At 35.6% G+C, this 12728-nt stretch overlaps 1 protein-coding gene across 2 annotated transcripts in view; it reads left to right on the top strand.

Moving 5' to 3' along the window:
- The window catches only part of RC3H2 (ring finger and CCCH-type domains 2), a 48146-nt gene extending 35938 nt beyond the window's left edge, over nucleotides 1–12208 (top strand). Inside the window, exons 11-21 of one of the 2 annotated variants that reach the window (XM_074362177.1) lie at nucleotides 617–831; nucleotides 1516–1949; nucleotides 2533–2703; nucleotides 4086–4232; nucleotides 4558–4771; nucleotides 4995–5079; nucleotides 5358–5439; nucleotides 5544–5678; nucleotides 5921–6028; nucleotides 6126–6274; nucleotides 6919–12208. In XM_074362177.1, the coding sequence (XP_074218278.1) occupies nucleotides 617–831; nucleotides 1516–1949; nucleotides 2533–2703; nucleotides 4086–4232; nucleotides 4558–4771; nucleotides 4995–5079; nucleotides 5358–5439; nucleotides 5544–5678; nucleotides 5921–6028; nucleotides 6126–6274; nucleotides 6919–7114 (1936 nt within the window). In that variant the 3' untranslated portion in view covers nucleotides 7115–12208. The remainder of the gene's footprint in view (nucleotides 1–616; nucleotides 832–1515; nucleotides 1950–2532; nucleotides 2704–4085; nucleotides 4233–4557; nucleotides 4772–4994; nucleotides 5080–5357; nucleotides 5440–5543; nucleotides 5679–5920; nucleotides 6029–6125; nucleotides 6275–6918) is intronic. The other variant, XM_074362178.1, reaches the window with a different exon arrangement.
- The last annotated feature ends 520 nt before the right edge of the window (nucleotides 12209–12728 follow it).

Raw genomic sequence — 12728 nt, 5'->3', positions numbered from 1 at the left:
CACATGTTTGCTGAGTACCTACTACGTGGCAGGAACTTTTCCATTTGTCTAACAAATATTTACTGAGTACCTCCTGTTTGTCAGAAACTGTTCTTAAAAAAAGGTCTTAGGGATATGGCAGGGAACAAAATGGACAAAAATAGCCTTTCTTCAACGAAAGAAATCTATTTCAGCTAATCTGGCTCTTAATAGAACAATTCTTCCTTTATGTACCTGTCTCATTTGTCCCAAAGAATTCTACTGGTGGACTGTATTGTTTCTGTTGAGAAGTTATTGAACAGAATTTTTTTTAACTTCCAATAGGAAAAATCTTTGCTTAAATTATGGATAAAAAGAGACTAGTGGGGTACACTGTGCCTGGGATTTGTTTGTGTTTCATGTTTGGTGTTGTTCTGCTTTTTGGCCTCACCAGAATATGAGGTCTGTTACTATAATCTTATGAATTAGCTGTGTAAAGTGGCAGTGAAATTCATTGCCTTATTTGTCACTATGGAAATATTTGAAGTGTTTTCTGTTAGTGGTCACTAATAAAAGTTTATGAAAAATTCTTACTGAGGAAGACTTAACAGTCATAGACAGTGATTTATTATTTGCCCTTGTTAAATTTTCTCTCCAGTAAAATTGGTTCTCCACCCAAGACTCCTGTAAGTAATGTAGCGGCTACCTCAGCTGGGCCTTCTAATGTTGGAACAGAGCTGAATTCTGTGCCTCCAAAATCCAGCCCGTTTATTACTCGAGTACCAGTGTATCCTCAGCATTCTGAAAACATTCAGTATTTTCAAGATCCAAGGACACAGATACCCTTTGAAGTCCCACAGTACCCACAGACAGGTAAGTAATTTTAGATAATTCTAAGAGAAAAAGAAGCTGTAATGTTACATTTGTTGTAATAAGTTAGTGAATCATTTATATTTGTCTAGAATATCTACATTAAAAAATTAGTCCTTTGGACTACATGACCCCTAAATTTTCTTCTTGTCCTAAGAATCTGTGATTCTACATGTCAATAGTTTTAAGGTTCTCATTCCTATGAGTCAAATACAGGGTTGATGGATGAGTTTCAGGGAGTTTGGTAAATCCTCTGAAATAGTATACTAAATGTTTGGTTTATATATACGTATATAATTTTAGAAAGACAATTCACAACTTATATAGATTATGAAAGAGGCCTGTAACCTCTGTTCCCAAAAAGGTTACGAATCAATGATGTCATTGTAATCAATGATATAATTTTAATCCAAAACCTGTGGCAGTAAATGCCCTACAAGGAAATTTGCCAGCCATCTGTTTATACCTCATCATGTGTTTTTAAGGAGCAGTTTAACAAAATATTGGACATTAATGATTTTCATATAGTGGTGTCTTGAAAGCATGTAGTTTCTTTCTAAACCAGGGTAACTAAAGTTCAAAGTTTATTTTATTTTCCCACATTAAAGGCTGCTTTAAACGTAAACTATTATAAAATGTTAAATTTTACTAAGATTACATTAAATATTCCTCTTTCCAATTTTCAAGGATACTACCCACCACCTCCAACAGTACCAGCTGGTGTGGCTCCTTGTGTTCCTCGCTTTGTGAGGTCCAGTAATGTTCCAGAGTCTTCCCTCCCACCTGCTTCCATGCCATATGCCGATCATTACAGTACATTTTCCCCTCGAGATCGAATGAATTCTTCTCCTTACCAACCTCCTCCTCCGCAGCCGTATGGACCAGTTCCTCCAGTACCCTCTGGAATGTATGCTCCTGTGTACGACAGCAGGCGCATCTGGCGCCCACCTATGTACCAACGAGATGACATTATTAGAAGCAATTCTTTACCTCCGATGGATGTGATGCACTCGTCTGTGTATCAGACGTCTTTGCGGGAAAGATATAACTCATTAGATGGGTATTATTCAGTGGCTTGTCAGCCACCAAGCGAGCCAAGGACAACTGTGCCTTTACCAAGGGTAAGTGATAAGTGATAATGGAAATACAATCGTTACTATAGTATAGTGGTTAAGAGTCTAGAGTCTGATGTCAGAATACCGAGATATCCTGGCTCGTCCACTTAATAATTGTGTGACTTACGGATGTTACTTGACTTCTCTATGCCAGTTTTTTCACATTTGATGGAAATAATAGTAGTACCTACCTCATAAGGCTGTTGTGAGGATTAAATCAGAAGAAACAAAGCTCTTAGAATTGGACCTGTTACATATTAATGCTCAATAAATGTTATGTTTGGATAGGAAATTGATGGGAAAGTTAAAAAATCTTCCAGATACAAAGACAGGGCCTGTTTTTAGTATCCCCACACTTTTCCTAAAACAGAAAAGTAAGTTCTCATATTTTACTTTTAACATCATTTAAATATTTAAGCCTTTTGTTTAAGTGTGTGGAGAATAGGCTAGGGTGACCTCCCTACTGTATTTTTTTTTTTTTTTCTGGTCCCAACAATATAGTAAGTGTTCACATTATTTCAACAGAGCATAGTTAAATTTATTTACCACTCCCTAGATGATTAAGATTGTTTCTTTTATCCCCTTTTAGGAACCTTGTGGTCATTTGAAGACCAGTTGCGAGGAGCAGATGAGAAGAAAGCCAGAGCAGTGGGCACAGTACCACACTCAGAAAGCACCTCTTGTCTCTTCAACTCTTCCTGTGGCAACACAGTCACCAACACCACCTTCTCCTCTATTCAGTGTAGACTTCCGCACTGATGTAAGAAAGGTTTTAATCGCTTGATGTTGCAGGGATAGGTCCAGCGAATGACTTGAGAGCACTCATTCAATCAGGGTTGGCTATGTTGGGTATTTTGCATTGGTTTGGTTGCATCTGAGTTTAATTCAATAAATGTTGAATATATAAGCCCTATGACTAGGCATTGTGAGAATCTGAAGACCACTAAATCATAGTCCTTTTTCCACCAAGAATTTAAAATCTTTTCAGCAGTATAGTTCTCATTATATTTATGGTTTCTGTTAATAACAAAATTTATATCCACCATTTATTGAGCACCTACTTGTGCCAGGCACTGTACTAAGTATTTATGTAATGTTATTTTATTTAATTCTTACAGAATTCTTAGGGGGCAGGTATTATCTACACTTTGCAGGTTAGAAATCCTACTCAGAGAAGTTAAGTAATTTGCCCAGCTAGTAAAGTCAGCCCATAAGTAGCTTGGATTTGAATTCTGGTCTATCTGAGGCATTTCTTCCCTACTTCACAAGAGGTGCAGAAATGCCTACCGTATTACTCATGGTGTTTTAAATCACTGTTAATTATTGTCCTTTTCATTACAAAACAAGTTTTTTATACCAGGATTATCTCAGTGTATCCTTTCTGTACTGTTAAATTTAGAGCAAACCATTAAGTTTTGTTTTGATTCAACTGGTTTATTCCCTATCCCAGAAAATTCTAATGTAGAATTTTTTTTCTAATCTTTTCATTATGAAAAGTGTCATGGAATAGTATAATAAACTCCATGTACCCATTACCCATAATTAACTCAGCCAGTCTTGTTTCGTTTGTACTCCCCCTTCCTATTGGATTATTTTGAAGTATTCCTAGACATCATACTTTTCCATCCATAAATATTTCAGTAAGCCATTGAATTTCTAAAGTAGATCCAAATTTATCTCATCCAGCTTAGACTTCTTCAGAGCAGCTAAACATCTTGACAGGAGTGCTAGAATTGCCACTTGCTTAATAGAAAAGTGTATTTCTAGATCTCTGTGCATGTGTATGTGTGTTTTGCTTGTTCTTTTTCGAGACCTTGTACCATGTTAGAGGCATGTTATAAATAATTGTTGGTTGTCTACATAGTATCGTTCAGGGGTTCTTTATGAATTCTTGTATGACTTCTTGTATGAGTAAAAAAGAGAAGGCATTCTATTTTCTTTTAATATGTAATATAAAATACAATTAGTATAAATGCGATTGATCACTTATGACAGTTTTTTATATTGTTATTAATTTAATTGTTCACTGTAAAGTGCTGTGAATTCTATAAGTTACTTTATGTTAGTTATAAGTTTGTAAATTGAAGTTTCTTACCAATTGCCTATGCCTCCCTCCCCTCCTTTTTTTTTTTTTTAAATCAGTTCTCTGAAAGTATGAGTGGCACAAAATTTGAAGAAGATCATCTTTCCCATTATTCTCCTTGGTCTTGTGGCACCATAGGCTCCTGTATAAATGCCATCGACTCAGAGCCCAGAGATGTAATTGCTAATTCAAATGCTGTCTTAATGGTATGATTTGGGAGGGGCAAGGGTTATCATGCGTATTGACTCAAGTTTTAGAAAGATTGCTTTCATCTTCGTATTGTTGCTATATAACTCACCTGTAAGCAGCAGAGTTATAGTTAGGTAAGTCTGAAATAAATTACATTTAATGGTTAAGTTGTTTGAGCATAGTTCAGTGTTTTTAAAATAAATGTTGGATTATCACTGAGATCTGCAGCTAACATTAAATTTACCAGAAACCTTTATTACCTATCTTTGGAAAGCATGTACTTATTAACTGAAGTAATTGCCAGTGGTCGGTCTTTTTATTGATTTTCTTTGGTTTATGCAGGATCTGGACAGTGGAGATGTTAAGAGAAGAGTGCATTTATTTGAAACTCAGAGAAGGACAAAAGAAGAAGATCCAATAATTCCTTTCAGTGATGGACCTATCATCTCAAAATGGGGTGCAATTTCTCGATCTTCCCGTACAGGTTACCACACCACGGATCCTGTACAGGCCACTGCTTCCCAAGGAAGTGCGACTAAGCCCATCAGCGTATCAGGTAACCCGTTCAACTGCTACTTCACCTGTTATGCTCCTGACTTTGTTAAGTACAGAACATTTCCCTCCATGTAACAACCACAGTAAACTCAGAATGAAATGGTTTAGGCAGGAGGAGAACATGGCTCGTTGGATAAAATATGGATATTTTCGAAAAGTGTGCATTCACCTCTGTATCTGATTTTTCACTTTTTTGATCATTGTTTCTTTCTACATTTCTATAGATTATGTCCCTTACGTCAATGCTGTTGATTCAAGGTGGAGTTCATATGGTAATGAGGCCGCATCATCAGCACACTATATTGAACGGTAATGTTGCTCTTAATTCCTTAGGATTCTTTCGTCTCAGACTTGTATGTGTATTCTCAGAGTACAGAGCCTGTCCCCAGTTATTCATGAAATGTGCTTTGTTAGTTTTAGGTATTAACAAATTTCTGAAAAATATTTTAAATTTGGAATGATGACTGAAACTATCAGGGTTGATCTGTTACATAAAACTATTGTATATAAGTCATTATATAGTCATTACTGATTTAGTTGCTTCATTTATTTCACTTTTATAACAGTAAACTTATTTTTCTTTAAAGGGACAGATTCATTGTTACTGATTTATCTGGTCATAGAAAGCATTCCAGTACTGGAGACCTTTTGAGCATTGAGCTTCAGCAGGTAGGCTCTGTGTCACTCAGCTTTGAATTTTTTGAAAATAGAATGACATTTGAAAGCTATGGCTAGAAGCTGACTTGATTTTTTTTTTTTTTTTTAACTTATAGGCCAAGAGTAACTCATTGCTTCTTCAAAGGGAGGCCAATGCTCTGGCCATGCAACAGAAGTGGAATTCCCTGGATGAAGGCCGTCACCTTACCCTAAATCTTTTAAGCAAAGAAATTGAACTGAGAAATGGAGAGGTAAGGAAAGTGGACCTCTCACCTTCATGCCTAGTGTGTTTGCTGCTTGCTGCTGCTTGTTGGTTTATGTCATTGCTTAGTGTGGCTTTTTCTGGCAGATGATTGCTTTTAAAACTTAGAGTAGAAATAAAATTGTAGTTTCAGATTTCTTTTTTTTGATCAATCATTGGGATTCCCATTTTAGTTTAAAAGGGAAGCCCCAGTTTCCACAGATATGAAATCAGTATTTTTCTCAATTACAGAGTGATTATACTGAAGATGCAACTGATACTAAGCCTGATAGGGATATTGAGTTAGAGCTTTCAGCACTTGATACTGATGAACCTGATGGACAAGGTGAACAGATGGAGGTGAGTACCACAGTTAGATATTTAGGAGGCTTTACTCCATTGGAAATTAGAGTACAGAATATTTTCATACTGAAGGATCCATGTTTTATTTTCCTAGGAGATCCTGGACATACAGCTTGGTATCAGTTCTCAAAATGATCAGTTGCTGAATGGAACAGCAGTAGAAAATGGACATCCAGTCCAGCAGCACCAAAAGGAGCCTCTGGAGCAGAAGAGACAGAGTTTAGGTGAAGACCATGTGATTCTGTGAGTGTTGGACATAAAACTCATAACCAGTGGGCATAGCGCATGAATATTTAAAGAGAAAGAGGTGCAGTGTTAAGTTTATTTTTGGTTTTATCCTGTGAGGGGAGGACTATTTAATAAGGCAGTGATTCGTTTGTCTGGATTTTTAGGAGAGAAGAGGTAAATTTGAACTAACAAAGTAGTCCATTTTAGTAGCCTCTAAAACTTGCTTTTTGTTAGTATAAAAGTTTACTTTTATTCTCCAGTGTCAGGTTGTCCTTCCTCAATCTGATAGCCATACTTCCATATTATAAAGTGGAGAATTAAAACCTAAATGAGGTTTCCCTTTTTAAAAATCATGTTAAGGTTTTCTTAGCCTTACTATTTTATTATAGAAAGATAATTACTGCCTAAAATATGGGCTAAGTCTTGAACTTGATAGTTTGTTGGCCTTAAATTAACCCAGTGTTCTAATTTTTTATTAGAATTTTTGGAAGATGGAACTTTTTTTGTGACCTCTGATACTTTTTAGTGAAAAAGACATGCCTTTCTTTGCTAGGGGCTCTTCAAGTTTGTTAAAATTTTTACTTATCATCATGTATGGTTACTCTTAAAAGTTTTCACTTACAGCTAATTTGTTTTCAATGTCATTTATCTTCTCTCAGGGAGGAGCAAAAAACAATTCTGCCGGTAACTTCTTGCTTTAGCCAGCCACTCCCAGTGTCCATTAGCAATGCAAGTTGCCTCCCCATCACCACATCTGTCAGTGTTGGCAACCTCATTCTGAAAACTCATGTCATGTCTGAAGATAAGAACGACTTTTTAAAACCTGTTGCAAATGGGAAGATGGTTAACAGCTGAAAGGAGATTCATCTTTCAAATTTGTGACCATACCATGGAAGCATTTACACTAGCTTTTTATATATATAATATATATTATATAATGTATATTTTTTTTAAAAAAAAGATATTACTGGGGGCATCCATTTCCTGTGGACTCTTTGATACTTCAAGCCCTCTTGCATTAGCATTATGAAAAAAAAAAAAGAAAATTTACTTTACTAGGGTAACACGTTCACTTTCCAGAGGTGATTGGAATTTGGACATTTAACTTAAGCTTCAAGCAGCTTTTTATGAGTTTGTAGCAATCCGGTGCAGTAACTGAGCCATTTCCTATTTTAAATGGCTTCTATAGAAAATTAACAACTCAGTTATTAAACTAGCAGGATCCTACAATGATACATCTAGTGAAAGTAGACTTAATTAACTTATTTATTTCTATTTTATGTTTCACTGAGAGAAATTTCCATCTCATTCCAGCTGCTTTATTTATCTTTTTCATGGGACTTTGCATGGATTTTTTTTCCTTTTTCTTTTCTTTTCTTTTTTTGTTAATTTTGAAGAGTGGAGTTAGACGTTCTTACCATAGAATTTTACAGGGTTATATACTAGCTTTCTTTACTGCATTATATGTAGGAGTGTGGTGCAGTGCTTTTATCTGTAGCATTTAAAATTTTTTTCAATATTCCATTTTTCAAGAATAGTTTCTGCTTTGTTAATATTTATACACAGGCTACTTGTTGAAGTAAGTAATTAAATATATAACCAAGTGCCTAAGTCTTTCAGCTGATGTACTAGATATTAAATTCTCCTAAGTTATGCAGAATCGTTTTTACAATTTTGATAAATTATGCACTAATGTAATGGCAGTTTTTTAAAATGCAGATTTAAGCCTGTACATTATTGAATCTGATGACTTGGCAAAAGAATCAGGTGCTTTCAGCTTTCTTGAGAAAACCCTGTATGTAGCGTTTGCACTGACTAACGAGATGGTATTGCTGGGTTTTTAATTTAAACTAATTAATTTGGATGTTCATTGCATTATCTTGGTTAAATATTGTTTATTGTTACTTCATGTTGGGGTTTAATTTTCCTTGTTTTCTGACTGTTAGGTTGATAAGACTATGAACCATGTAATAATAGAACATTGGCTAACCTTTATTCATAGTTTAACATGAATAATTTCTGCCCTGCTAAAATGTGACTGAAAAGTTTTTGATTTGGCATGTGAAAGTATGCAGCGTGCTCAGCCAGCCACGCCCCAGATTCGTGGGAGGTAGTTTACTGAGACCTAAATTTCAGTCCACATTTGAAAACAAAAGCTGGGCATTCCTTAACTGGTGATCTTACCTATAGTTTGTGTCTTTGATTTTCCCCCATTTCTTTAAGATTAGTTTCACTTTTACTATTATTTTTTTAATTAACTTCTGTGAAGTTGTTTACTCTGAAAATTGTACTGGAATATTTTAAGCCAAGCTGATCTTTCACCAGGTGTACTGTATGTAAGGGCTTTTCCTGCTAGCAAGATGCTTAAACAGGATCATGTTATTGGTCGTCTGAGCTATTTAGTTGTTTTACAAAACCACAGCATTGTATCAGATAAGATTTTGATAAAAAGTTTTGTGCACATTTCCAGGGGTGGGAGGGTTGACATTTCCCTGAAATTTCTTGATCAGAATGAGTAAATACTGGTGTTTGATATCTGTCTTAATGAACATGCTCATAAGGTGACTGATAAGTTGTAAATATACCTGAGAAACAAAGGGGTAGTTTTGATATTCTGGTGTCAGTATGGAAGATCTTACACATTTATTTAATACTCAAATGTATGACGATGTTTGTAGCATAACAGCATAGTAGCCTTGACTTAGTTTCCTTTGGTTAGTACTGTACCTTTTTGCCATGGCCAGTGCCCCCCTATCCCTACAAAGACGTTTTATTTATTTCACTCTTTAACCTGAAATGAGTAGGAACAAGAGTTTTAAACCATGTTACATTAACTTATTTCCGACATTATAAATTAGCCTAGGATATTACAGGAACATGATTATTATAATTTATATCAGAACCTTTCTATAAATATGCGCTTATTACATTTGAAATGCTTCCAATGTACTTTATTTGCTGTTTGTATTTCCAAAAAGGATATGCAAACCAGTATGTCTATTTCATGGATATTTAAATAGTGAGATCTTCCATGTTGAAGGTAATGTATTTTTTTTTAAGATTTTAAAATTGCTATTTTGTTACAAAATAGAGACCTATTAACAGTTTGAGAGCTCCTTATGTGCCCTCAGGGAAAGAACCCTCTGTGCAACAGAACTACGCAAAACATCTTCAGCACGTTCTGAGGGTGAATATATACTACATAAATTGATCTTGTGTATTTAACCTTATCTTTTTAATTTTAAAATTGAAGTTTCGAAACTTGGTTGTGCTCTGCTGGAGGGGGTTGGGATAAACTGCTAGGTGTTTGCCTACTTGTCCAGTGAAATTACATTTGCATCAGTGTATGTATATACCTGCCAACCTTATTGGTATGTCTCAGAACATTTATACTAAAATAATGCTTGTCTTGCAGCAGGTGATCCCATAAAACAATAACTCCCTGTTCTTAAAAACTTACTCTCTTCCTCACTAACAACATAGGAATTATTTCTGTGTTGGGATTATTCTGTATTGCAACCTTTATGTAGTTGCCATCTTCTGTTTCTCATGGTGTGTTTAACGTGAAGTAAACATTGGTTCTCTGCCACTTTAGAAGAAAGAAGAGTTGATATGATCCTTCTTCAAAAAGGTACCTAATGATATCGGAGAGGAAAAGACTACAAGTTAGACCCAGAATGTGACTTTTTAAAATTGGGGGCACTCCCTGTTATTTGACCCTTTTACCAACATGTTGTAATGCATGTATCTTTGAAATCAAAGGATATAAACAGTAGGAGAGGAAATTTGTCATGTTGGTAACTAAATTCTGCGTATCTGGCCTGTGTTCTAATTATGATTATGAAAAACTAGTCTAAGGTCTGGAAAGTGGGAAAACGGTGGGTGTTTTGGTTTGACTTTTTGTGTTTTAGTTTTAATTTCTGAGTCCCACTCTGAAGTCCCTGTGCCTCCCATTCAGATACTGGGAATGTAGCATCAGTAGTTCTTCCTTTGTGGTCTCTTTTCATTTTTAAATTCTGAGAAAATTTTATGTGTATTTTGTCTAGTTGGTACCTGAACAAAGCAGATTCCCTTGCGTTTCCTGCCATGACTTTCAGTACCATCTGGTAAACCAGTGTCATGCGTGAAAGTTGTGCATCATAATTTTCAAGAGAAGGTACTTCAGTGGGTCAGTGGCACTGATATTTTTCCTAGTAGCTATTTACTCTCACAAGAGAATAATGAAAGGAATCTCCTGTACTAGAACTGAGATTTTCCATTTGTATGTGTGGAAGTGGTCACTTTCACTCAAATTTTTAGCCAATTCTAAGTATATAAAACACATCCCAATTTTATACACTGCCTTGAGAAAATTACAGGATGCACAACAATTTGTAGGTATTTAAAATGGGATTATCTAAACATTTGAAAACATTGTTTTAAAAACAGTCTAGCTTGCTTTTGCATTTTAAATGTTAAAGCTCATGTTGTCTTGTTAACAGGGGTGGAGTTTGTAATGATCAGATTCAGCATGTGATTTCAATTTTGAATCTGAGTATTTCTTCCCTAGCTTCTTAGGGTCATTTTCTGAGCAGACTGTCACCAGTATTGGTAACTAGTCATTCAAGGGAAAAGTTGCATTGCAACTATACGTTAGTTTCCTGGAAGAACTTTTCTTGTGTTTTAGTGAATGAAGAGTGTTGATGGGATCACTTACTGTAACTCCTTCCACATAAGAACCCCTTCTGCAAGCAGAACACAAATAAACATGCTCAAGGAGTATCCCATTTTCTGAATAAACTGAATAAATTTGCTAGTCACTCCTTTATACTAGCGGTTTCTTTGTATCCCTTTGCTGGCAAGGGAATACAAGGAGTCAAGGCCACCAATCAGAACACCCCACATTTGAGTGGAGTCCTATTTTTACTCCGAGAGCAGTTATTCCCCCAAGTCTAAAATTGGCAGTTTTTTCTTTTTTTTTTTAAATAAAAATTTTTAAATATCCTTAAACCAGTGGAACACAGACACTGGCTGCACTTAGTACTGCCAAAAGCCAAGGTCATTTGCATATATTCCATCAATCTGTCAAGAATTAGGCCTCACTTTATAACCCAAGGCATGGAAGTGCATGCATTCTCTTAGCTGGGCAAACAATTATACTGTAGTTGTGATACAACACATGTGGCTTTTATTCGTACTGCACATATCCACTGTACAGCCACTTGGGAGTATCGTGGTTAGCTTGCAGCAACTGCTGTCTGCATTTATACTGTTTATTGCATATTCTTTTCCCTGGAAGTGAAAGAGAAATGTTTTTCTTGTTGCATTGATTACATTTTATAAATTTGCTTAGCTGGAAAGTTTGGGAAAAGAGGCCTGTTTGTCAATTGTACAACCGATTGTGAAGCTCTAGTGTGAATATTTTTACGTCTGTATTAGACATTTTCTTTGCAAATCTATTGTTCGATTGAAATGTAAATGAAATTAAAGATGGTGTACACCCATCATGTAAAAAGCAGGCACCATCTCTAAGATGGATTTAATGCTCATTTTTAAGGCATATACTCAGCTTCTATTTAAAACTATAATTTAAAATAATTCTGTACAATGAAATGGGGACTATATATGGGAATAAATTCTATTCCATTTATTTCAATTTGAATTTCCAAATTGTAATGTTTCCCTTTGTGCTATAGGAATAGGATTAAATGGGGGAAGGCTAGGATTCGTAAGGCCTGTATATGGGGGGAGGGCAGAGATGGAACAATGAGGGTTGTGATGATAGTGAATAGCAAAGAGTGAATTCTGTGTGTTTTTGCTGTAGCACTGAAGTGAAGAGATATTAGCTTTGGCTGTTCACAGAATAGAGCATCATGATTTTCAGTGTTTGAGAGAAAACTGATGGAAAAAGTTTGCAGTACTTGACATGTATTTGCATGCACAAAATAAAATTATTTGTCCACCTTAAAAGTTGTTTGTTCAGTGTCAACATTAAGTTTGTAGTTTGTTTTAGTTATCTTGATTGCATTGGTAAATTTTTTGGTTTAACTACGCTACCAAGATACCCCTTGAGATTTAAATAATCACCTGCCTCACGTGTACATCATTGGGAAGATCTGAAAGAAATGAATGGGCCAGAGAGGTTGAAATAGTCCCTAATTTAACCAGTCACATTATTCATTCAATACAGAGTACCTTCTTCATGGGAGATGAGGGCATAGATAATACCAGCAGTTCACAGTCTAGCAGAGAAAACAGGACCAATACACAAATAATGAGGACAAAGCAGTATATTACAGAAGTGTGAGGACTGTTCTGGGAACCTCAGAATGAAACAGAGAATGGCCTGAGTGGAGCTAGACACTATTTTCACGTTTCACTCATTAACTCAGCTGATAAATTTTAAGCCCCTGTCTGTGCTGGTCATTAGGGTTAAAGTTAAAGGTCAATGAAACATGATCCCTTTCTGTAGAAAGGCAAATGCTTTAAC

The sequence above is a fragment of the Camelus bactrianus genome, chromosome 4 (genome assembly GCF_048773025.1).
Source record: "Camelus bactrianus isolate YW-2024 breed Bactrian camel chromosome 4, ASM4877302v1, whole genome shotgun sequence".
In the NCBI taxonomy this organism is placed as follows: Eukaryota; Metazoa; Chordata; class Mammalia; order Artiodactyla; family Camelidae; genus Camelus; species Camelus bactrianus.
Note: the sequence above shows the minus strand (reverse complement) of the source record. Positions and strands in the feature narration are given on the sequence as shown.